The 27,680-nt window shown below is 40.9% G+C and overlaps 1 protein-coding gene across 2 annotated transcripts in view; it reads right to left on the bottom strand.

Moving 5' to 3' along the window:
- The window catches only part of mtm1 (myotubularin 1), a 171,275-nt gene that overhangs the window by 96,255 nt on the left and 47,340 nt on the right, over positions 1 to 27,680 (bottom strand). For both annotated transcript variants that reach the window (XM_078291627.1, XM_078291628.1), the window contains exons 3-4: positions 27,526 to 27,598; positions 18,602 to 18,696 (exon numbers count right to left, since the gene is read on the bottom strand). In XM_078291627.1, coding sequence (XP_078147753.1) covers positions 18,602 to 18,696; positions 27,526 to 27,598 — 168 coding nt within the window. The remainder of the gene's footprint in view (positions 1 to 18,601; positions 18,697 to 27,525; positions 27,599 to 27,680) is intronic.

The raw sequence follows: 27,680 nt of genomic DNA, 5'->3' as shown, positions 1-27,680 counted from the left end.
AGTGCTAAGTATGACATAAGTGTTTCTTTTTTCCTAAAAGTCATCTTCAGTCAAATTGGCATATTGTGCTTGGACCCCTACAATCGCCACTTGCAGATACATGTGTTATTATTGTGATTCATCTGTTTTTATTAGGGGTCGGCCAGAGGCCTGTCTCACAAAGCGAGTTCAACAAAGTCAGGCTATCATTGAGTTAGCCGGCTTCACTAAACCTAACATTGGCAATCCTGGATAACCAGTCTCACATAGCTGGTTATCAACTGGCTCTGTCAACCCAGGATTTACCTATCCAGCTATGAGCGCGTTCACATGAAAGAGGCGGGGTTTGTAACAAATAGCCAATCACATGCAACATGGACAGATCCAGATCAGACAATTTGGATAAGATAAGATAAAACTGTTGATCCCCGTGGGGAAATTAGATTGTTGCAACAGCAGAAGTAATATGATTCAGCGGGGAAAAGGATATAGAATATAAGCGCAAAACTATAAAAAGAAGTAATAGAAATAGGCGAAAATAATAAAATAATCAAACAATAAAAGCCATAGACAATAAATAGACCTAATTATAGGATTATATAAGCCCTAATATTTCCTGCTGACATTTTTAACACATGGGTATTGGAAAGAAATGGATACTAACATTGGGTTCTTCTCTCCATTCTTCATTGATAAAATAGTTTGTGGACACATTGAGGTTGTAAAAAGATTTTCTATTCATAAAGTCGGCCTCATGTTCTTCGGGGCTGTGGTAATGGATTATGAAATAGCCTACACTGAACCAAACACTGTCGGGAATCCAATGGCAAAAATTCAGCGCAATTAATATGCAACAGTAACTTTAATCCATCAATAATATGGTAAATTAAGTAGCCTACCTGCTATATCTCCGATATAATAAGTTATCATGGAAAACAAAGTGATTCTGCTGGTCTGTAAACACGTCGCCCTGCGAATAGCACTTCTTACTTTCTGTTAACTCAAACGTAGCCTAACAGTTTTCAGTTTTTTATTACTTGTCATTTTCATTTGAATGCAGTATATTTGTCCATATGGGGATCTTGTAGGAATGATGACTGCCTATTTCCAGACAGCTGATTGGTCAGGAGGCAGGCCTTTCATCCGTTTTGATCCAATAGCCTGAACTTAACCTGCTCCGGAGCAGGTTAGCCGTGCAGTTACCATGGTGATCTACCCTGATTAAAAGTGAGCCACCTTCGTGACACCAAAAAGCCAGGGTTAAACCAAAAGTTAGTTCGCTAACCCACTAATCTCGCTTAGTGAGACAGGCCTCAGCTTTGCTGCCAGTCCCTATTGTTTTTGTATGCTTAGGGGACCAGGCGCAGGAGGAGTCTCCTCCTTCTCAGAGTCTCAGCCGCTACTCGGGCAACAAACCCACGTTAATTGGCCTCATGGTGGCACTATAACAAGCAACTTTACGTTTTGGCCTATAACTTCTGAACCATAAGTCGTAGAGAGAAAATTATTGTGTCTATAGATTCTTTGGAGGGTGCTGAGTCCAACTCACACATTACTTTAAATTGTCCACCATATTAGATCTTCTGCCATTTTAAATAGTTTCCAAATCAGTTTTTTTGCTTCTCCTCCTAAACTTTTAAAGAAACATGCAGTTCTGATTGATGAAAGTGGGCGTGACTTACATAATAACCACATTTCCATAGATGTTAAAATGAAAATAAAAAATCATAAATTCATAAAAAATCAGCCATATGTCCTAGAGAGCTGAAACTTTCAGGACATGTCATCTGAAGTGGTACCGACCCCCGATTCTGAAGTCGCCCCTCTGTTTATAGCAAAAACTGATTGTGATCCCACAGCGTTGTCCTCTTAAACTGTACCTACAGATAAAAACCAACACGATTTTTGAAATCGTCACGCCTTAATTAGTAAACAGCCAAAAAATTGTAATTGTAATTAAAAAGTGAGCGTAGGGTAGATTGAAATGTGCAGCTGCAAAGTGTTTGATAAATTGACAATGTGATATGTTCAAGATAGTTTGATCAATCTTTATCAAACTAAAGACAAATGATGTCTGTACTCTCAAGATGATATCATGCCATGTTTAAATTGATTAATGGAGTGCACTAATACAGTTAAAATAATCTTTCTAAGGCTTTTAATATACTGTAGGTTGGACAGTCTCAGAACTGTGAACTTCAACTTCAACTGATTCGTAAAGTTTTCCCTGGTCTTTTCTGTGTGGAGTTTGTAAGTTTGCCCTTTGTTTGCAGTAGATAGTTATAAATCAGTTAGCAGAGAATAAGTATTGCAGTTACCATTTTGACAAAAAGAGTTCAATTTAATTGTAAAACATTTTCATTGCCTCCTCTGTTCAAGCAGGTTCCATGATAACAGTGGCAAAAGATATTATTGGACATTAGACCAACAAAGATCTCTAAAATGCATCAGCTTTTCAAGCCATGCACTTGTAATTATTCATAAGGTCTTAGGTTTCTCATTTTTGGACAAATTACCATATTATGCTTGGACCCCACCAATTGCTGCATGTGGCTATATTCTTTCTTTCTTTCTCTTTCTTTCTTTCTTTCACTGCCTGCAAAACTTGGCACATAGCTCCAGTCACAAAAAAAAAAGTAATTCTGAGACAAGAGTAACTCTACACAGCAATGTCTGTCTTGAGTAATAAAACAAAGTTAACTCTACTAAAGCTGTATGTAGTCTTTTGCCCCTGGAAATGTATACAGCAGGAATCGATAAAGAATTGGATTGATAAGAAGAATCGAAAATGGCACCGGAATCGGTAAAATCCTGTTGATACCCAGCCCTACTGAGGAACCTTGTGGTGCTCAGGGAGGTTTCTTTTAAGGGGAGGCTTCTCAGGAAAATACTGTTTACTGTTTGCACATTGACTTGTTATGCACTTTATGTTCGAAAGAAAACAAAAAAAATAATAAAAAATGTCTAAAATATACAAACTCTTACAAAAAACAGATAACACTCTCTCCTTACCAACCACAGATTGGGAAAGAGACTTTGCTGTTACGACCGATGTCAACCTCTAGAAGCAAATTTGCAATAATACTTTTTCTATGTCCTGTAACTCCAAAATAGAACTCATTCAATACAAGATACTACACAGAGGACATATCACCCAACATAAACTGCACAAAATGGGATTCTTGGACACTGACACTTGTTCACAGTGCACACTAAACACTACAGATGACTATTTTCATGCCACCTGGTTCTGCCCACCCATTCAAACATTCTGGACAAACATTACACACAAATTATCTTCCATCCTTGGTTTCAGCATTCCAGTCTCCCCATCTGTATGCCTCCTTGGAGATCTCTCCTTGGTTGAACCACCACCCAATATACTTACTAAAAAATATTTAGTATATATATACTTAACTTATAAATGTTGCACCTGTAGCGGAACCAGGTGTCCACAGCCCAAGTGAGCCTTTGAAACATTTTTTCCCAGAAACAAAAATGACCCTTCACCTTTAAGTTACAAAACTGTCACCCTGATGCTGACCAAGCCTAAGAGTGGATTTCTCCACTGGCCAGGGACAACTTGGTCTGTTGGCCGGCAACAGACCAGGACCCCTCACACACACACACACACACACACACACACACAGAGACTCATACAAATTAAAATAGAGGATTTATTTTTATCTGGACTATAGGACTGAGTTTTAAGAAATTGACGTTGGAAATTCATCACCTTAGAGCAGTGGTCTTCACCAGGGGGTCCGCGGAGGTACTGCAGGGGGTCCGCCAATTTTCGTCAAAATAATTTATGTGAATAGCTAAGAGCTAAGTGTTGGCTAAAACGCAGTTCGGTGCTAAAATAATTAATAACTAGCCTACTACTAGGTTAATATGTGAAGTAGAATGGATCGCTTTGTAACAGCCGAGACCACAGGTGATGGGGCTGCCCCAGCAGCACCTGCCCCAGCGGCAGAGGGTAAACGCAAAAGAGAGAAGTCCCGAAAATATTCAGAAACCTACCTAAAGTTTGGATTTACCTTCAAAGAAACCGAAGGGATTGAATTGCCGGTGTGTGTTGTTTGTTCGGCGACGCTCTCAAACGAAAGCATGAAGCCATCAAAGCTGCAGCGACACTTGGAGAAGAATCACGGCCACTTGCAAGATAAAACACTGGAATACTTTCAGGCTCGTCTGAACTCTCTCCAATGCCAACAGACAATGATGAGAAAATCAGCGAAAGTTGGAGAGCTTGCTTTGAAAGCTTCATATCAAGTTGCTCTTCGCATTGCTCAATGTAAAAAACTATATACAATTGCAGAAGATTTGATATTGCCCACAGCCAGTGATATGTGCAAGACAATGTTTGGGAATGATGAATATGTAAATAAACTGAAGACTATCCTGTTGTCAGACACAACGATTGCTCGGCGAATTGGTGAAATGGCATCTGATGTGAGGGTGCAATTAATCAAGAAACTAAAATTGGCGGAGGCGTTTGCATTACAGTTGGATGAATCTGTGGACATGTCCAAAGACGCACAGCTCTTGGCATTTGTGCGTTTTTTGTGTGAGGAATTTTTGTTTTGTAAGAAGCTTCCTGAACGCACAACAAGTTCTGAAATTTTCAAAGTGATTGATTACTTTTTCAGAGAAAATGACATAATCTGGGCAAAATGTGTTGCGATTTGTACTGGCGGTGCGCGAGCTATGACTGGTCAAAAAAGTGGACTGATTGCGCTTGTCAAAAAAGTCGCCCCACAAGTTCTGTGGACTCATTGCATGTTACACAGAGAATCTCTCACTGCCAAAGAAATGAGTGCTGAATTTGCTGACGTTATGGACACTGTTGTGAAAGCTGTCAATTTTATTAAGAAGAGTGCCTTGCAAACGCGTCTCTTTGCTTCTCTCTGCGATGCTACGGGAGAGGAACACAATGCGCTCCTTTACCATTCTGAGGTCAGATGGCTTTCTCGTGGATCAGTATTGGCACGCGTGTTCGAGTTACGCACAGCTATCCACGGTTGGTCAAAACCGCGCGGAGCTGGCTGCGGATTTCAATGACAATGTCTGGGTCACTAAACTGGCATATCTGGCGGACGTTTTCTCAGAGTTGAACAGACTGAACGGTTCTATGCAGGGCCGCAATACACATGCCATTCAGCTGTATGACAAGATGGAAGGCTTTCTGAAGAAAACAAAAAGATGGAGAGAGCGAATCAGGGGAGGTAACATTTCCATGTTTCCGTCAATGGAGGAGTTGGCTGATTCTGCGGTGCTCTCGCCTGACGTGAAACGCGCAATTGTTGGACACTTGGAGGCACTCGAAAGTCAATTTGAAAAATACTTTTCTGAGGCTGAGTCCTGGAGAAGGGACAAGACATGGATACAGTTTCCATTCAAACACAATGCATCGGACGGCTCAAACTTGACAGCCTCTGAGGAAGATCAGCTGATCGACCTATCCACAGACAATACGCACAAGAATGTGTATGAGTCAAGGCCTCTCATCCAGTTCTGGATCTATTGCCAGAAAGCCTTCCACCAACTGACAGCAAAGGCAATGGTGAGCCTTTTGCAACAACTTATCTTTGTGAAAGTGGATTCTCTTCCCTCACCTACCTGAAGAGTAAATACCGTTCAAGACTGCAGCCTGAGAATGATATGATGCTCTGCCTGACAACCTCCATCTCCCCCAGAATAGACAAGCTGTGTGCCACTCATCAGGGTCAGTCATCTCACTGAGGTAGGCCTATGTGTCATCCTGAAGCTAAAGTTAAGCTAAATGTTTCATTGTAAAAAAAAAAAAAAAAAGTATAAGCCTCAATCTATAATAATAATAATAATAATAATAATAATAATAATCATCATCATCATCATCATCATCAATAATAATTATGTATAAACGTTTTAGCAACTGTAAGCATAATAACTGAGTATATAAGTAGGTTAATAAGGGATTATAAATATGTTATTATAGGCCAGGTTTAAAATGCAACACAATTTTTTTTTTTTTAATCTAGGGGGTCCCTGCTCTGTTTCTCTATCGACCAAGGGGTCCTTGAGCTGAAAAAGGTTGAAGACCCCTGCCTTAGAGAATTAAATACATTCTGTATCATATTACCAGAAGGGTCAGGAATTGTTTTCTTCATTCTCTCTTTAGTTCTCTCACTCTCATAAAACAAGTCACAAATTCATAAATTCCTTACATTTTTGTTTTGTTCTATTCTCACACAAACACGTTATTCTCTAAATCTTTATCAGTGACCAAAGTAAAATGGAGAGATCTCTCTCTCTCTTATCTCGGGCGGTTCCGGTAACCAGAACAAAGAAATCAAGGCGTTAACTCGAAAACCTCTTTTTACACCGCAAAACCGCGCCTTGAAATTCTGAAAACTATAAAACTCTTTGCCTTGTGTTAAACCCCGTGCTGCACCTCCAACGTCCAATTTTTGCACTCCTTGCCGTTCATTTTTATTCTGCCATTTTACAAGCAACTTTATACTTTGAAGTTGAGCCTCGCTTTAATAGTTGATTGAATTATCATCGCCACATCCCGCAAAGACTGTTTCAAAGCTATTTTTTTTTAACAAGTGTTTTAATTTGTTTGTAAAAGTTAGAGAAATCAGAAGCTTTGTGTCGACTCTCAGCTGACCATCGACCAGCCTGCCGAGTCTCCTGCTACATCCTGCCTACGAGATCCTGTCGACAGCTGAAGGCCAGTCGCGGACCTCCACCTGAAAGAGCATCTGTTCAAAGACCCACTCCAACTCTATTGTTTGCTGTTGCCAGGCAACCCGACTACTGCGGAGTCTACCGGACTCATTGATCTTCAGGAGACCAGCGTCTACATGGGCAAAATCTCCTGACGGACCCTGGCAAGTAGGCTGAAACATTCCATGTCTTCCTGCTGAGAGTTGATGCAAAAGCTTTTCTAAAACTATCACCCAATTCAATCAGGAAAGGTAGTAGTCTAATTTTTCCATTAGAGCGTCCTGCCTCGTTTCTCCGGCTTATTGATCCAAACTTACATAACTCCATTTACTGTTGCCAATTATTATTCCTATTGATTTTCATTCCAATTTCCATTTCATTTTCATGTCAATTTTCCCTTCATTGTCATTTTATTTTAATTTGATTTCCATTTTAGTTTTATTATTCAACCTATAGTTTCAGTGTTTTATTCTGGTTTATCATCTGTTCAAGTGTTCCTTAATTATCCCTTTCATTAATCATTAATTATTTTGTCTAGCAGGTAGTTCATAAATATTTATCCTTTATTATAAAGTCGGTTGTTCTATCTTTCCTTCTCTGCAGAGAAAAGTAATCCCTGAACTTAAAAGATCTCATAATTTTCAGATTGACGACTGATTAGTACAAACAAGTAAAGTTCTGTTTTCCTTCATCTAAGGTGGTGCCCCTATGAGTGTAAATTGATGTCATCATCAAAATCTTAAATTGGCATACCTTTACAAAATGTTTCAGTTGAGACGTTCAATTCTACACCCATTATTTGTGCTTTCAAAGCATTTTTATGTACTTTGTAATAACAAATCTAGACATATAGGCCACTGCAGTTTGTAGCAAAATTATATTTTAGATATGCGATGCCACGGCAATATGTTGCGCCACCAAATTTTGTGATTGCGCCACCAGTTGAAAAAGTTGGTGGCACCAGCAGTTGAAGTTAGTCTGGAGCCCTGACTGTAGTGAAACAGTACATTATGAGTCACATCTTTCAAGCAGTCACATCTTTTAAGCAATCCAATAGGCGTTCCCATACCTTCTTGTACAGTTGGGGGAGGGCAGTGTCTGAGTTCATCCAAATGCTCCATTTTCAACCACCAAGAGGGGCTTTTTTTTTCCTGTCATGGAGTAATTAGTGGTTCAAGCACGTAGTTCAGCACGTAGTGGTTCAAGCTCGTAGTTCAGCACGTATAGCTGCACTATTGTAATGCTACTGGTTTATTATTATTATTATTGGAGGTTCAAGCACATAGCGCTGAACCACTATTGTTTTGCTGCTGATTTATTATTATTATTATTATTATTTTCCTCCTTTGGCGTTGCGCAATTTACCGTGAGATGGTACATGCTAGAGACTTGACATTTTACATGATTGGAAATGGATTGCAAATCCCTGTCAAACAACTCCCACAGTGTGAGTCCAATTCACACAAAACTTGGTACACATATTCAGTTTTTCACCCATCAACAACAAACTTGGTATATGGAATTACAAAAAATTTGATGTGCATGCTTCAGCTGCAAAGGTTAGTCAAAATGACAAGTTTCGCTGTGGTCGTTGCATGTGGGCGTGCCCTACAAAATGTAGCTGAAATTGGTCTAAAATGAAATGCCATGTGTGCTTGAACCATGGAATCCCTGCTTGTGGCTATATTTATTGTGTGATTGCTGAGTCAGCAATCACAGGTATAATATTCCCACTCTATTATTATTTTTATTCCATACACTTTTTTGGCACCTATCTACTCCTTCATACTTTGAGCTAGAATCTCCATTCAAACTTTAAAATGTTCAGCTTGTTTAGGACATATTCAAGTTTTTGATATCTTTTATACTTTTTGAACTATTCTACTTTTTTCCACTTTTTTTTATAATGGGAGTCTATGGGCGGAATGTTCAAACCATGCCCTCTTTGAACTCTAACTACTCTTTCATACTTTAAGCTAGAAACTCCATTCAAACTTTACACAGGTCACCACTTTTAGTACTTTATCACTTTAATTCAGCTTTTTGATACCTTTTGTACTTTTTGAGTAATCACAGTTTAAGTTTTATACTTTTTTCAACCTTTATAATGGGACCCTATAGAGCTACGCTAGTGTGATGTCACAACTCACTATTTACGCAGACTTTACAGGCTGTACTTTTCACTAAATTCACAAATTTTTGAACTGTGACAGTTCACACAACTTTAACACTACATACACATATTATACATCAAACCCTTCAGCTACTTCTGCTCTCACTCACAATGTCAATATATAAGCGATACGATGTATAGTTTTTGAGATATTAACGTTTGTTCGACACTAGTGTTCCACTCTTTTTCACACTAGTTTCTGCGGCACTGCTGCTCTCTTACACATGCAGCTCTTCTGCTTAATTCACTCTTCTCCATTTCAACATGTCTTTTACATATTTTCATACCTTTTTACTTCTTAGAATTATTACATTTTAGTACATTTCTAACATTATTACTTGTCACTTTCTTACTTTGTTTTTTTTCTACTGAATATATACCTACTCTTCATACTCCTTGTACCCTTCACCTCTTACAAAATAGCCTTCCTACAAACTTCCTACTTACTGTCTTCATACCTTTCATACTCCTTCCACCTTTTACACATAAGCCTTCCTACAAATTTTAGTACATTTCTTTCTGTTTTTTTCTACTGAATATATACCTACTCTTCATACTCCTTGTACCTTTCAGCTTTTACAAAATAGCCTTCCCGGGGCATCAGAAGAGATAGTTTGTTTGCCTTCCTAGTCTTATAGTATTCAAACTCTTTCCACCTTCCAGCTGTTCCTTCCTACATATTTTCTTACTTTTGTATTTGCTACTATTATGAAATTTTAGTACATTTCTAACATTATTACTTATCACTTTGACACTCATTACAGCTCCTTCACAGAAGTGTTTTAAACTGCCACATTTCTCACAGTTTTAACATTACATACACATATTATACTTTGCTTCAGCCGTTTTAGTTTGAACAGACGATCCACAGTCATGTTCAAAAACACGCACACACACACACACACACACACACACACACACACACACACAGCTGCTGGTACGTATATAGTACCAGTACGTGTACCAGTATGTGCCAGTACCAGTACTTGTATAGTCTGCCACACACACTACACACACACTACACCTCGGTACACATCCACACACACACACAACTACTGGTGTGTATATAGTACCAGTATGTGTACCAGTATGTGCCAGTACCAGTACTTGTATAGTCTGCCACACACACTACACACCGGTACACATCCACCTGCACGCACACACACACACACACACACACAGACAGACAGTTACTGGTACCAGTATGTGCCAGTGCAAGTGCCAGTGTGTGTATAGTCTGCCACACGCACTACACATCAGTACACATCCACCCGCATACACACACACACACACAGCCACTGGTACATATATAGGACCAGTATCAGTACCCTGTTTTACCAAGAGAGTGAGACAGCAACTGAAGAACAGGGAGAGAGTAAAGCAGATGAGACAGAGTCAACAAGTGGAGACAGACAGAAATATGTGACATAGATACAGCCATACTGCTTTCAGGCTCAAGCTAAAAGTAATTCCAGACTGCAAACATGAGTGGTACGCAGCTGCTTTCAAAAGGAGTGCCACACGGCAGTAAGTGGTGGATGATCGCAAATGCTTCATGTGAATTTGCATACATTGATCGGAGATGGGGAAATTAAATAAATACATATATAAATGGATTGGAAGCCTCCAAAATGAACCAAGTGGGTGCTTGTATGCCTCTAAAATGAACTAATGACGGGCTTGTACGCTGGTAGAGCCTCTGGAATGAATCAACAGAGTGCTTGTATGCTGGTGGAGCATCAAAGATGAACCAAATGGGGTGCTTATATGATGGTGCATCCCGAGCCACACTGGGCATACTTAGGAGGGTATTCCAGTCCACACAGGCCCAGCTCTACTCAGGCACAGCAAAGGAAAAGACTGAAGCTGAATTGGCAATAATACATATAATAATATGGCCCCTTATACAAAAATCCTACTAATTACTTCTATAGAAAATGCCACTGTGCTGAAAACATTACTTCTCTGCTGCATTAAAAGAAAAGGGAGCCGTGTAGTGTGTGGACTGTTGTTCACCTGTTAGTTGACTTCAGTGTTAATTTCATTGACGAATAATTTTCGTCATAGTTTTCGTCAATGAAAAAATTTCATTGACGAAAACGAGACAATAACTAAATAAAAAATAATTTATGATGACAAAAACTATGACGAAATGTACTGACACTTTCGTCAACGAATAAAAACGAGACAACAATGTTAGGGAGAGACGAGTTGGGAAGAGATCCAAACAGAAGCAGTCTTTGTGTGGTCTCATGGTGTCTGGAGGAGCAGGGACAGTCTGGACCAGAGGAGCTGCTAAGCAGTAAAACAGAGTAGATAATGTAACAATGTTAAAGGCTATTAATTTAACGATGTAAAGATACAGGTGACACTGACAGCACAGAGAGATGTAGCAGGGCAGAGGGGCAGAAAAGCAGATTTCTCTGTAGAAGGGGCCTCATTTCTATTCTTCTATACCTTGTAGACAAAAGCAAGCAACAAACAGAACAGTGTAGCACTGTTTATATTTTGAAGTTATGTTATCTTTGACACAGTAGGCCTACTTGAAAGGGAGCACTTTAGATATATACAGTTTAGTTATTTGTTTGACAAATGGAACTATTTAAAATGGAGTACATTAGATACTTTTTCAGTCATCCAGGTAATGGGATCCTTTATTGATAATAGCCTATTGACAATATAAGAGAATACAAGAATAAAAAGACCTGATGAATGAGCATAAACAGTTCAGAAATGTCTTTGCCACAGCCAGCGTTTGGGAGAAAGAGAAGAACAGTCATATGGATGTGAATGTAGAGCAATCTATATATATAAGCTATATACAGAAAATTAATTGGAAAATTCAAGAGAAACGTTTAAATAATGCATTACACTTTAACTAGTTTTCATCGACTAAATCTACTGTAGATTTAGTCGACTAAAATCTTATAATATTTGGTCAACTAAAACTAGACTAAAACTAAAACAATTCAGATGACTAAAATACGACTAAAACTAAATGGCATTTTAGTCAAAAGACTATGACTAAAACTAAATCAAAATTTGCTGTCAAAATTAACACTGGTTGACTTCTGTTCTGTCCAGCACCTGCCTTACATAAAGACAATGGATGGGCGTGCCACCACCACTCTTGTCACTCTTATTTAATCCCCTATCTGACAGATGTGTTACAAATCTCATCAGCTTCGCATAAAACTAGGTCCCCTAGTCACATCCTGCTAATTGTGCCTAAAACCTCCCTTGACCTCTCCTCATTCCAGGTCCTCTTATTTTTTTTGTTGGTATTTAGGCGACCTACCCTTAAAAATAATACCAGCAAAAGCAATAGGCTACCAGGTAGAATTTTTACTATTGTATTTGTTAGGATTATTATTATTAACCACATACATGTTGTCGCCATGATGGTGCTAGCAACTGTCTAAAGTTCAAAACTTTGAAAATTGATTTAAAATCAGCCATACGTGTTACAGCAAAAAAAAAAATGTAAACATCAGTTTTTCGCTTATAGAGCATTCAATCTTTGTAAAAATAAATTCCAGACATTTCTATGTTGTCTAGCATCAAAATTCATCCAAATTCTACAAATTTTATCTTAAAAGCTTTTTTTTTTACACAATTTTGAGTTCTGCCTTTATATGAATGGACAGCCATGATTATGGCTGCTTTACTTATACTTGGAAACAACTAAAAATGTGTCACTTCTGAGATAGCTCAATTAGCAAAAGAGTTATCGCTGGTGCCAAAGGTTTTAAGTCCAGCGAGAAGCAGAAAAATGAGTACTCCTACTAGTACTACCACCACTACTACTACTACTAATAATAATTTCATATTCAATACCGCAGAAAATATTGCTATATTCACAATATATTTGCGATATTCTATATTATTGAATATCAGCCCAAGCTTAGCTGGAACCCTATTGTATTCGCTTGAATTGGCAGCCGGGCCCATAGGCCTGGCAGCCTATTGTTGTTGTACGCTTTCTTTCTTTCTGATTAAAACTGCATGAATGAAAACTAACAGTTGAAATTTTAAAACTTAAAAGATTCACTACAAATCAGCCATTTGTTGTACATGCCTGAACCTTGGTTGAGAAAGAGGAAGCAGACGGGACAGACAATGCTTGTCTATATGCGAGAGGCACTTCTTGTGCTTCAGGCTAAAGCAGTCGCTCCACCGGCAGGAATACCAGCAGAGATAAGGAGACACCAACGGGGGAAGAGAGCCGTTGTGAGGGTGAGGAATAAGAGGGAGAGGAATAGGAGATTCAAACCTTGCCTTCCATAGGTGGTCATGGGGAACGTGAGATCGCTGGCCAACAAGACAGACGAACTCTCAGCCCTGGTGAGCAGTCAACATCAGTACCGGGAGAGCAGTGTGTTGTGCTTCACGGAGACATGGTTGAATGGGAATATACCGGACTGTTCGGTCGAACTAGCCAGCTTCACGCTAGCGCGGGTGGACAGAGAGAAACTAAGTGGTAAGAAGAAAGGAGGAGGTCTAGCTGTCTTTGTTAACTCCAGATGGTGTAACCCAGGACATAACTGTGAAGACACGCATCTGTACTCCAGATATCGAGCTGTTGGCTGTGGGTCTGAGGCCATATTACTTGCCCGGGAGTTTTCGCACACCGGTTGTTGTTTACATCCCACTGTCGGCAGTGGTGGTGCGTGCGTGTGACGTCATCCACTCTACCGTCGCGGGATTACAGACAAATCACCCCAGCGCCTTCATGACAGTTAATGGAGACTTCAACCATGTTCCACTCTCCAGAACCCTGACCAACTTCACACAGTATGGGACCTGCAAAACAAGGGAGAACAAGACCTTGGACCTATTGTATGCTAATGTGAAGGAAGCATACAGCTCCACTGCCCTGCCCCCCCTTGGCAGATCAAATCACAACCTGATACACCTTGTACCGACGTACAAGCCTGTTGTCAAGCAGCAGTCCGCCACCACCAGGACTGTGTTGGTGTGTTGGTGTGGTCTGAGGAGTCCGAGGAGGCCCTCCAGGACTGTTTCCAGACCACGGACTGGGAGCTGTTCCAGGAGGACTATGGGGAGGACATCAAGGGTCTCTCCCATTGCATCACAGACTACATCCGCTTCTGTGAGAGCAGCATCATCTCCTCCTAGAGGGTGCGCTGCTTTCCAAACAACAAGCCGTGGATTACAAAGGACATTAAAGCCCTCCTCAACAGGAAGAAGAGGGCTTTCATGGCTGGAGACAGGGAGAAAGTCAAGTCTGTCCAGAGCGAGCTGAAGAGGAAACTGAGGGAGGCTAGGAACAGCTGCAGGGAGAGATTGGAGGGAAAGCTCCAACAGAACAATGCTAAGGTGTGGAAGGGGATGAAAAGGATTACTGGCTACAAACAATCAGGTCCAGCCGTGGAGGGGAAGCAGGAATGTGCAAATGAGCTAAACCTGTTTTTCAATAGGTTTGACTCAGGAGGACAGTCTTGCTCCCCATCCACCACCATGTCTCCCCCCATCGACTACTCTGCTGCTGCCCTTCCCCCCTTATGCTCCCTTAATGACCCTGAGGATGACACTGTAGACACCACAGCTCTTCCCCTCCCCACTCCCCCTACCACTTCCACAGACAATAACACCATGGTCACCCATTCCCATCTGTGCTCCACACTGGACAGCTCAATGATCCCCCCTACCTACTCTCAGAGGACAGTTCAACAACCCCCTCCCTCCCCCCAGCCAATTCATCACATCTGACCAGGTGAGACGGCAGCTCTCCAAGCTGCAAATAAACAAAGCAAAGGGTCCAGACAACATCAATCCCAGGGTGCTCAAGACGTGCGCTGGGCAGCTGGCAGGAGTGTTTCAGCACCTCTTCAATCTCTCTCTGAGTTTGAAGAAGGTGCCTCAGCTGTGGAAGACCTCCTGCATTGTCCCGGTGCCCAAGAAAGGTCGTCCCAGCTAGTCGCTCTGACCTCATGTCATGAAGACCTTTGAGAGACTGGTTCTGCAGCACCATAGGCTCCTGGTGGTTGGCTCCCTGGACCTCCTGCAGTTCTCTTACCAGGCCCACATCGGTGTGGAGGACGCCATCATCTACCTGCTCCACAGGGCTTACTCACACCTGGAGAGGCCAGGGGGCGCTGTGAGAATCATGTTTTTTTACTTCTCCAGTGCCTTCAACACCATCCGGCCCCTCCTGCTGGCAGAGAAGCTCTCAGAGATGCAGGTAGACCACAGCCTTGTGGCCTGGATCACAGACTACCTCACCGGCAGGCCACAGTACGTCCGGCTGCAGGACTGCCTGTCAGACGTGGTGGTGGGCAACACCGGTGCACCCCAAGGAACCTTACTGTCACCATTTCTTTTCACCCTCTACGCCTCGGACTTCCACTTCAAGTCCAGAACATGCCATCTACAGAAGTTCTCTGATGACTCCTCCATTGTTGGCTGCATATCGAAGGACAATGTGGAGGAATACAGAGACCTGGTAGACAGCTTTGTAGGTTGGTGCGACAACAACCACCTCCAGCTTAACATCAGCAAGACCAAGGAGTTGGTGGTGGACTTCAGAAGGAGTAGGAAGCCCCCAAACCTTGTCACCACGAAGGGGAGGAGGTAGAGATGGTGAACTTTTATCGGTTCCTAGGAGTGCAGCTCAACAATAAACTGGACTGGTCGGACAACACTGAGGCCCTCTACAGGAAAGGACAGAGCAGGCTGTACTTCCTGAGGAGACTCAGGTCCTTCAATGTGTGCAACAGGCTGCTGCAGATGTTCTACCAGTCTGTAGTAGCCAGTGCGTTCTTCTTTGCTGTGGTGTGCTGGGGAGGCGGCATCAAGGCAGGGGAAGCCAACAGACTTAACAAGCTGGTGAGGAAGGCTGGCTCCGTAGTGGGACACAAACTGGACAGTCTGGAGGCAGTAGCAGAGAGGTTGGGGGAGGGGAAGGTTAGGGGAAGTGGGAGGGTGGGGCAAGGGTCCTCCTTGCCCCACCCTCCCACTTCCCCTAACCGGCACTAATAACTGAACTCCGGACCACTGACTACGTGAATATGTACAGTATATATACATATATGTGTGTATACTCATTTATTATTGTTATTATTAGTAGTAGTATTATTTGCATTCATTTGCGCTGTCTCTATAGTTTTATAGTATGTACATTACCTTTATTTATATTATTACCTCTTCTTTTTTATTATCTTCCTGTACTTGTTTTCCTTGGTACTATTCTGCCAGTTGCTGCTGTGGCACCTGAATTTCACAGCAGCCTTTCTCCTTTCTTGTTGTCACAAGAAAGGAGATTAATGAAGTGCTATCTTATCTTATCTTTGGAAGTCCATCACTCTGATTTTTCCCAAACCTGTAAAACTAATTAACTCTTATAACTTTATTAGTGCATGCCCAAATTACACCAAAATTGCCCACAGGCATCTTCATGCTCTATTTCAAGAACAATCTATAAGGCTTATCGATACCTGCAAAACTGACTGACCTGTGTAAATATCTTAAATGTAAACAATACTTTTCACATCTACTGTAAATTCTCACTTAATATGAGGCCAATCCTCATGGAAATATCTAGAAGACATTGTAGGTGACCTGTGTGCAGTTTCATAATGATATATCAAAAAACAAAGTTTTGACAAAATTTTGAATTTGGCGGCCATGTACACAATGGAAGTCAATGGGAAATTGGAGAATTTTCAAACATCTATATTTCTTGAACAGTTTGAATAATCGTCGTAATCATCATCATAATAATAATAACCATAAAAGTTATTTTCAAAAATTGCACAATAAAAAATGCAAATAAAATGCCTTGATTTTCAGAATGTTATCTTCAGCATTGAATTTATGACAATTATTTGAATTCTGCCCTTATTGTCAAGCAAAGCCTCCATTCAGGGGGAAGGGCCATGGGCTGTCCAATGGGAGGAAACGGTTAGGGGACACTAGGGTTGTCGTGGTGGGAGGTGTTACCGGTGGCATATGGTCTTGGAGTCCACACCGGGAATACCGTTATTTTGTATTTTGTAAAATAAAAGCACATATTCAGAGCTTCTATGTTCAAGTTAGGCTACTAAATGATAAATGGACATACTAACAACATACTGATCACTAATATGACAGATTAGGATGAATAGTTACAATTACCTAGTGACAGTAATGTGTCCAGTGCAATCCAATGGTAGCCTAAAGAAGGGCAATATGCCAGAATCTAACCTGCACTCACATAAACTCTCTGAGTGGTGAGCAGTGTTATAAATCTCTGATTAAAAAGTGTTACCGTTTACAAATGCCATTAACATACGTGAGTTTGGAGAGGAATTTTCACTTTCATTGTAGTGACGCTGACTTTGATGGCGCTTGACCCTCTAGTGGCGACAGGTGGTATAACCGGTGTTGATGAGGGAAACACCGGTGTCAAAATGGCACCACCGTGACAACTCTCGGGGACACCCAAAATGCGGTTATGATCGAGACTAAGGCATAGGTTTAACAATGAGGTGAGCCAATAAATTTGTATTTAATAGTCATTTGATTGCCCTACGTTGTCACAAGTTGCTGTATTTACAGTATGATATTCTTCCACTGCATATTATTTATTTTTTTAGGTTTATTGTATGATGCCAACTGATTACTCATGCCACTATGCTAATCTTTCATGCTGACAGACTAGGATGATAAGCTAATGTTAAAGCAGCCTACTGTTATGATCTATAAGTTCTTCTAACAGTTTAAAGATGTTATTTAGGCCTAACAGATTTAATTTTTCTCCTTTTTTCCCTTTTATTCCTCATGACTAGACAGCTAAGCTGTTCCCAGCTGCCGTATTGCTACTTGCAGCTATATTTCTTCTTCTTCTTTCTTCTTTCACTCAGCTAAAAATGTCTGCAGCTCAGAAACCATAAGTCCTAGAGCAACTTATTTGGCAGGTGGGCTCCTATGGCCCCCCACTACTCAGACAAGGCAGCCCACAGCTGTAGTGCCACCAGAGATGGCACATATTTATATTTTGTCCCGTAACTCTCATACTACAACATTGATGCCAAACTTTGCACACACATTTGAGCATCCTAGATCTACAACTTTACCATTGGGACTATCCATGTCAGCCATTTTATCCACTGTTTTGTATTTTATGTAAAAACGTGTTTTCCCAATAGGCTCTTTCAATTTTTGGCATATTTGTGCCAAAATTGGTAGACAGCTTCAAGGGACTGAAATACACAAACCTCAACAGCCCAATCGCATGAACCGTTTGGACGCTATTAACAAATTAAATTCCAAAGAATTGTGTCTAACCACGTAATTGACCAGAACTCCATGGCAGTTTGTTCAATCATAACATACTCTAGGCTAGTAGGTTAGTAGCCTAAAAAAGGCTTAAGCCCTAATTACACTAGGTAATACAATAGTGTGCAAAATCATTTTGGGATATAGGGAAAATCATTTCAATTTAAAATGTTGGGCCCCACAAAACAAGAAATCACCTATCTGTATCATTACATGTTATATAAGGCACTAACTCGGTAATAACAGATTAAAGTGAGGATCAAACCATTCTGACACAAACATTACCATCACTCATGCCCCTGTATGCATGTCTTTGGTGTGTGTGAGGTTGTCAGATATGTTATTTTGCCCAACTGCTAGTAGATTAGTTGGCTGTGATGGCTTCCATCTGTTGAAAACACACAGATACACCCAATCATTCCCAATGTCCCCACATGTTAATTTAATGTGACATACAGCATCTGAGCTCTTGAAGTAGAGTCTGTAGTTGGTGATGACCACTTTGCCTTTCAGAGCTCCACTGAATGGACAGACGTAGATGATGTCCTTATCTGGAAACAGAGAAAGAAAGACAGACTGTGTGACTGTGACCAGTGACTGAGTGACTTTTATTCCCTTCATTTCTTACCCATCCTCCCTTACCCTCTTATTGTTACTAAATAGACCCAGTTGGTTCAGGTCAGGCAAATTTTCTCATGTTACTACTCTGGTCATGGCCAGGCCTCAATAATATTGTTGGAGACAGTTGTTGTGTACAGACTGTAATGAAAGAAATCACCACAAACAGGAAGGGAAGGAGAAAAAGACAAAAAAGAAACAAAGGCAATCTATAAATAACTATCGACTGCTATAACAGTGTTCAGTAAGAGAGAAAATGAAAAAAAGGAAATGAAGAAAAAGAGAAGAAGAGGCAGTGAGAGTGATGTGGTCCAAGTTAGGGCTGTGACGGTACTGAAATTTTCTTACCGCGGTGAGAAAATAGCGCCCCCCCCTGCGGTTTGGCGGTTTACCGCAAACCTAGACACTGCAACATTTTATATTGTTTATCAATATTTTATTTTGTATAATAAGTAGGCTATTGATATATTTATCAATATTATATTTTAAAATTTTCCCGTGAAATGATAAAGACTGAGAACAAGAGTTAATAGAAGTAGTTTGAGGTACAGAGAAGAGCAGCGCTCACATGACGCTCACGAGATGAAGGGGAAAGATGCCGACTAGAGCGCCTCGTACAGCCTAGGACTCGTAGTTATGAATAAGTCATGAGCAAGAAAATCGTAGTGTAGCCTATTTGTTATAGCCTCTCTGATGTAGCTACAGGTATGTCCATTGCACATCTGTCCCTAAAGCACCGCTTGCACAACTGTTCAAGAACAATATTGGACTTTTTACACCGGCTGGGTTGAGATTTAAAATTTTAATTTCTCAAACACTGGAAATGCTATGGTCTCATCCTTCCGTGAGTTTTTCCAAATATTTAGGCTTTAAAGGCCCGTGTTTTCAGAATTCTAAAAAACAAGGATTGTAAATTAATTTTTGCAATTTTCTCCCTGCAACGCACCCGCAACTTGCGCGAGTATAACGGGCTACAGCATGCTGATAGACGGATGTGAAAGTCTCTCCCTCTCCTCCTTTTTTCCATCCAGCAAGTCAGCGCCATCAAAACGTGTAAAGTAATTTCACACATATGATTACTGACATACCTTTAGAACAGTGCGATGTGCGAGGCGCACAGAGGCATGAAGCATGCAATAGTCTGTCCGTGGATGAACTGAAAGCATTCATTGCGCAGTAGTATTGCGCTTCTGTATTTCCATGGAATATCCAAACATATATATCAACAGCTAGTCAACATAAACAGACTTTTTTCAGACAAACCATGCCAAAGAACTGCTTCAGAGAAATCCTGTGAGTGTTGACTGTCGGTTGGAGGAATAGAGGAGAGGAGAGCGAGACAGGTGCTGCGTAATCACGTTCCCAAAAGAATTTAATGGACAGAGCTCATTATGTGTATAAATATTTGACATTAAACAAATGTTATTCATGCTGGTTATTTCCTTTTATTGTATACGATATATACTGTAAGATGTGCTATAGGAAATATGAGATGAGTGCGTACATAAAGGCACATTCCAATAATTCCATTCAGTAAATTCAGATGAACAATCCTGTCATGTTTTTTATAGTTTGTTACTGTTTATCATTTAATTGGTAAGTCCCTTTTTGGCGTTTTGCTACTGAAGTGCTTTTGGCGCTGTGCCTGTAATATTTCATATAATATAGTATACAATAAAACATCAAAAAAAAAATTGCGGAGATGACGGTAATGAGCTCAACCCCGCGGTAGGTGTCACATGACCGCGGTATTGCGGTAATGCGGTAACCGTCACAACCCTAAGTATAGACTCTGTAAGACCACCACCGTCTCTCCACCACCCTTTTCCCAGGAAAGACCTGACACCAGGTGTTTAGAACAGCAAATATAAAAGCTTTCATGGACTGACTATTCATTCACATATCAAATGTTCATTTGAACAAACAAAAAAGAAACCCATATCGTGCCTTGCACCTGTGACAACATATTTGGCCTATACAGAAGAGTCCATGGGCTGCCCTCCAGTATCCATCATGTCTGCCATCCAAGGCATCTGTGGTCAGCGTGGGGCCACCAATAGCACTCAGGCTCCCAAGAACCTGGCTCTTGCCAGCACTGAGCCAGATACGCTCCACCATCTGTGGGTACAACGGCCACGTGGCTGAATGGGCCCCCCTCCCTTGACAACAGGTCTACCAAAATATTGCGAGACCCTGGGAGATGAATGGCCCTCAAGGAGGAACCGTGGGCCTGTGCCCACAAGAGACGCTTTTGAGCCTTTGCATGCAGGGATGGGGACCGTATTCTGCCCTGTCAATTGATTTAAGACACCACCATGGTGCTGTCAGTGCTAATCAACAGTAGTTATGGTCATCCTGGAGTACCTTTGGCCCAGGAAAACTCCTTTCCTGGGAGCTGAAGACCACCACCACCAAGAGTCCACCACTTAAGCACCTTTCATATGGAGCTTTCGTAAACTTTACTCTCAAATGTTGTACCACACTTGCAATACTGTAACCACACTCAGATGCAATCTAAGGGAGAGATATAACAGCATGGCTTCTGTGTGACTCTGAGTATCTCTCTGATTGAGCACAAACCAGCCAGTCATCCAGGTAGTTGTAAATGCATATGCCCCTCTGAATTGGACCAGTGCAGCATGCACTTTTTGAAGGTGCGTGGAGAGAGAGCCAGGCTGAACAGCAAGACTGTGTATTCGAAGGATCTCCCCTCGAATGCAAACTGGAGAAATGTGTCAACAGTGCCAGTGTCAACAGAGCCAGTGAGTTGCCAAGGACCCTGGCCTGAGCACCCCCTGCATCACCACGTCAATGAGCCTGAGCATCTCTGTCATCACGTTCTTTCGGCTCAAAGTCCCTTATCAGGCCCACCAGGTTAACCAACAACAGGGCGCTGATATTAGCCAGCTTGAGGCTGTGGCCGGCAACTGAAACTCCTTCACCACCAGGCCATCAGTGGTGTGGCACCTCTTATTAGGGTGACATCCCTTTTGGCAGAGGGTTAGGGTTAGCAAAGAGTGAGACTATCCTCAAGGTTCCCTCTAGCCTTAGTGCAAATGGGGGGCGTTCTGTTTCTTTTGAACAGTCATTCAGCCAGTGCCCGCCCAGGAAGATTTGTTCCCACCAAGGAAAATTTTTCTAAATATTTTTTGCTTTTTATTTTAACCTCAAATTTGTCAAATCGACATCATGTTAGAGCTGGCTGCAAAACTGAGAATGTAAACAGTAACCTGATAACTCGTCTTCTGCGGCCCTACAAACTTTAATAAAGGTAAGTTTGTAGGTAGGTAACATTATTACCTTGTGGTATTTAAGTAACGTTAGTGGAATTAGGTAATTGAACCAATAACTGTTGGAATGCATTGAATTGAACTGAACACATGCACCGTGGGTCTGTACAGGATCTGTATTTGTTTAATAGCCTTTCATGTCTGACAAATATCACCTTGCGTTTGTATTTGCGAATAAACTAAATAAAAACTAAGTCCATGGTTTTACATGTTTACAAGTACATAACCAGACATGGTTGCTTATCCCCCTGATATTACCCAATTTCGTCTCGGGGATCAATAAAGTATTTCTGATTCTGATTCTGATAACTGCTGCGAACCTCGCTTTGGAGGAAGAAAACAACAATGCATGTGATGTAGGGTTGTCCTGGTGGGTGGTGTTCCCGGTGGCATACGGTCTTGGAGCCCACACCGGTGTTATTAGCCCCACACCAGGAATACCGTTATTTTGTAATCCAAAAAATAAAAGCACATATTCAGAGCTTCCATGTTCAAGTTAGGCTACTAAATGATAAATGGACATACAGTACTAACAACACACTGATCACTAATATCGGATCACTAATATAACGGATTGGGATGAATAGGATTAATTATTTGTCCTTACCAACAGTGACAGTAATGTGTCCAAGAGCAACATGCCAGAATCTGCTCTGCACTCACGTTAACTCTGAGTGTTTAGCAGTGCTATAAATCTCTGATTAAAAAGTGTTACTGTTTACAAATATATTAATAACACATGCAGTTTGGAGCAAATTGTAGAATTTTAAGTTTCACTTTGCTTTTTTGTGACTGACTTTGATAGCGCTTATACCGCCCTCTAGTGGCGAAAGGCAGTATAACCGGTATGACCGGTGTTGAGGAGGGAAGCACCACTGATGTAAAAATAGCACCACCGTGACAACTCTAATGTGATGTCAACCAAGATGGTTCTTATTGCCCGATATCTCTTCTAAACTTAGACGGAAAATTGTTAGCGAAAATATTAGCCAATAGATTGAGCCCCTTACTGGGCAATCTAATTCATTTAGATCAAACAGGCTTCATACCTAAAAGACATTCTTCCTTCAATCAGACGCCTTTTTAATATTATCTATTCCAGGAAGAAATCAAATCAAGACCTGATCATTCTTTCGCTTGATGCCGAAAAGGCATATGATCAGCTCGAATGGCCTTACCTATTTGAAGTGCTGAAAAAATTTAATTTAGGTGACAAGTTTCTCACACGGATTAAACTTCTATATAAAAGCCCTACTGCTAGGATCCTTACAAATCAAATAATGTCCCCCCCTTTCAAATTATTCAGAGGAACAAAACAAGGCTGTCCTCTATCTGCTATGATTTTCATGCTCGCACTTGAACCTCTTGCAGAAAGTATTCAATCCGACCCTGAAATTCATGGTTACAACACTGAGAAGACAATAAACAAAATTTTGTTATATGCAGATGACATTCTCCTATTTGTAACACAACCATTGAGTACCATTCAACATATTCTGGACAAAATTAATCTTTTTGGCATGTTTTCCGGTTATAGAATCAATTGGCATAAAAGTGAGTTGATACCAGTACATTTAAATAACATACAACTACCCTCCTTAGAGGCTTTCCTATTTAAAATATCCACAGAAAAATGTACCTATTTGGGGATTGTCGTGACGAAATGCTACTCCTCCCTCTTCACAGCCAACTTCCCTTCACTAATAGATAAATTAAAAGGGAACATACAATTTTGGAAAACTCTACCCATATCTTTATTGGGAAGAGTAAATGCCATTAAAATGATCTTCTTACCCCAAATATTATATTTAATACAGAATTTACCTATTTTTCTCACAAAATCATTCCTTAAACAGTTAGATTCTATTATTTTATCTTTTGTATGGAATTACAGACCTCATAGGATAGGTAAAACACATCTCTGTAAATTAAGATGTGAGGGGGGACTGGCGCTTCCAAATATATCTTTATATTACTGGGCTTCAACCATCAAAAAGATCAACTTGTGGCGGGACACCACAATCCATCCTTCTAGTTGGCTGACAAGGGAGCGAGAAGATTGTCACCCCTATTCTATAGGAGCCGTTGTCTTATCCCCCATCCCAATCGACCACTGTACAATTATAACCCAGTAATACATGGCATAATACGAATATGGAAGCAAATCAAATCTCAGTTCAACCTCAAACCAATTTCCCTTGCCTTACCTATAGCTAAAAACCCATCCTTTAGTTCTTCAAACCTGGACGCAACCTATGGCCTGTGGGACGAGGCCGGGATACATGATGTCGAAGACTTATACATTGAAGGTTCCTTCGCTTCCTTCGCACAACTACAAGCAAAGTATAAACTTCCGGGAAACATTTTTTTCCGATACCTACAGATAAGAGCTTACATACAAAAGCATTTACCTGGATTTGAGACGAAAACCCATTCAATATTTGACAGTTGTCTAAAATTGTCACCCTTTGAAGACAAATTGTTATCCTACCTGTACAATGCATTACTAGCGATCAGTTCACCCTCAACAGATAATATAAAATTGAAATGGGATGAAGAATTGGGAGCCCTTATCCCTCAGGATTTATGGGATGAAGGACTTGAACACATACACTCCTGTTCAAACAATGCAAGACACTGTCTTATTCAATTTAAACTAGTACACCGATTACATTAAACTAAGGTAAAACTTCATAAGATATTCCCTGATATTTCACCTATATGTGACAGATGTAAATCAGCAGAGGCCAATTTACTACATAGTTTAGTGTTTTGTCCAAAGGTACAACCCTTATGGGCTCAAATCTTTGATGCGATTTAAAACATTTTGGATGTTCAGCTACAGCCAGAACCCTTAATAATCATTTTAGGCATTTCTGAAACTCTTGGCAGATATACCGTAAAACAACAACATTTCCTTTCCTATTGTCTTATGACAGCGAAGAGACTCTTGCTCATATCATGGAAGAAAATACAGGTTCCCACACCCAGACAGTGGCTTAATGATTTGACTAATACGTTACACTTAGAAAGAATTAGATACATTCTTAAATACAAAAGTCTCAGATTTCGAAAAGATTTGGACTCCTTTCATGCATTACCTAAACAATGTAAAACCTTAATTATTAGCATTCTACATCATATTCTTAATTAGTTGAGAGTGGGGGAGAGGAGAGTGGGTGGGCAGATAAAGGGGGGGGGAGGGGGGGGTTGTCCTATCACCATCCCAGTATTCTATGTGTTTTAGATATTTCTTTATTGTTTGTTTTTGTTTTTTTTACTTTTTTATTTCCTTTTTCATATATACATGCATATCTTTAAAATGTATTTCCAATGTACCTTTATGTCTATCTGTTATAAAAGAGCATTATATCATTATATATGCATTTTTGTAACTTTTTGTGCTCAAATAAAGATAATTGAAAGATGTCAACCAAGACGTCAATATCAATCCATACCGCTAATATCTAAAATAAGAAGGCCTATTCTCTGATGAGTTTGTTAAGTCTTTTTATCGTATGCATGTCAGTTTGGAGCGAGAGTATGTGAGCGAGGAGGAGCATTCATTCTTGGAGTTAGCAAGTAGCCCAGGCAGTGTGGAGCAGCAGCTGGTATCCAAACCTGTAGCATACTCTCTGGCCACTGTCACAACAATGGTTTTGCTCTGGCCGTCTTCTCTCTGCGATGCAATATTCGTCAAAATATAGGCCTACACAGGATGGAAAAGCATGTCCTATTATCAGTTTTGCAAGTTGTGGTATTATCATGAACTCCTATCTAGTTGAACAGAGCTTCAGCCAGGTTCTGCATATGCAGTCAAAGTATTGCAACCGGCTAAACCTTCTAGCCTCAGTTGCACTTCTTGTCATCCCCAGTTGGCTGAAAATCACCAAGCGCAGGGCTCTCACTAGTGCTCAGCTCTGACCCGATGGAAATAAAATGGACAATAAGTTATTTGTAAATAGTTTGCTAATATTAAAAAGCCTTTTTGCAAGCTGACGGTAACTAGTATTTCTAATCAGACTCAGCGGGTTCCATCTTTTCGCAATTAGTTTGTTACCATGTTCTTAATAAATATCAAACTGTGTTTAATGGCAGGGCCACAATAGCTGTATATAGTACAGCTATTATACAGTGGGCATATCACAAGTGGGACTATGAAAAACTCACAAATGTAACCATAAATATTGATGCACAGGGGCTTGAATTGCTTTCTCATTGATGGGGGGTGGCAAGAGGTCTGGGCATTAGGTAGAGGGGCGTTCATTCAAAAAAGGTTGAGAACCACTGCTCCAGCCTATGCTCAGATGCACCACTGAAACTGGCAAGAGCTGAACGGGCAGTTGCAGCCTCTTTAGGTTTTGACCAAGACACCTGAAGGTGTCTGGAAATACAGGCAAGGGGTGTTACCTCTGCCTTTTAGGGTTCCAGTCCAGTGCAGAAGCCCTGGGAGGGGATGCAGGTGAGGAATGCCAGCAGCTGCAGCTTGTGAAACCAATGCTTCAATAGACATATCACAGCCACCAGAAACTACCTCCCCTTTGGGAATCGGCATCAGCATAATCTGCATCATCATCATCATCATCATCATCCTCACCTTCAGAGGAGCCTTGGAGTGAGTCATCAGGCTTATCATGGCTATCTGAGGCCACAAAACACACCGTATCAGGATGGAAGCACTTGAGGAAAGGACCCTGACCCCGCCCATCCTGCGGCACAAGGACCCGAAGTTGGTTTGCAGCCATATTTTCTAGGGTCTTACGCATCTCCTCCAACTGCCTCTGCATGAGGTCTATACATGGGTCGCAAACTCTGGTTTGCTCCGGCCACATTTACTCCCCTTAGATTGACCATCAGCAATGGAGGGAAGCTGATTCTCGTCTGGTGGTACACCTCTTGGCTCACTCGTTTGAGATGCCATATCCCAATACCCCATAGACAGGCAATTGAGTAATACATACATAACATCTCCACATCTCCACCTATTCACTTTCAAAACAACTGAAGAGGGGGGCAAGAGAAAGAAGCGTCATATATACATATACAGTATATACACCAAAGTCCCCACCACGGGACACCTCAGGGTACCCTCAAGGACACCCCAGTAGAGGCTACTCAACCATAAAAGTTTACAAAGCTGCAAACAACTTTAAAAGTGCAGATTTTTAAGATTTGTAAAATGTACCTCATAACATGCTCACCTGACCAGGAGGATAAAAAGAGGGGTGTGTGGGTGTGCAGCAGTTATATACAGTTTGTCACATGGTTACAGTTTCATTGAAACATCATTTTTACAAGGTGAATCAAATTAACCGGGTGCTGAATCCATTTACGACTGTCACACAGCCCAAAAGAATTAAGTTAGTTAAAAGAATCGGTCTTCCCAACACTAAACCAGATTAGCAAAACTGACATTTATTTACATGAAAAAGTCACTGATTATTACTTTAAGTTGCAGTGATGTACACTCACCTATAACTCTCTCCTCTCCTGGCAGCAGAGACACATCAGCTAACAGCTCCATCTTCAGAGATTCTCTGGACGTCTACACACACACACACGTGAAATGGTGAAATAACACTAATAAGTAAAAATTATTTCTACTGCATTTATCAAAAGCAGAGTTT

Source organism: Centroberyx gerrardi, chromosome 23, assembly GCF_048128805.1.
Source record: "Centroberyx gerrardi isolate f3 chromosome 23, fCenGer3.hap1.cur.20231027, whole genome shotgun sequence".
NCBI lineage: Eukaryota > Metazoa > Chordata > Actinopteri > Beryciformes > Berycidae > Centroberyx > Centroberyx gerrardi.
This window is presented reverse-complemented; position numbering and strand designations above follow the sequence as displayed.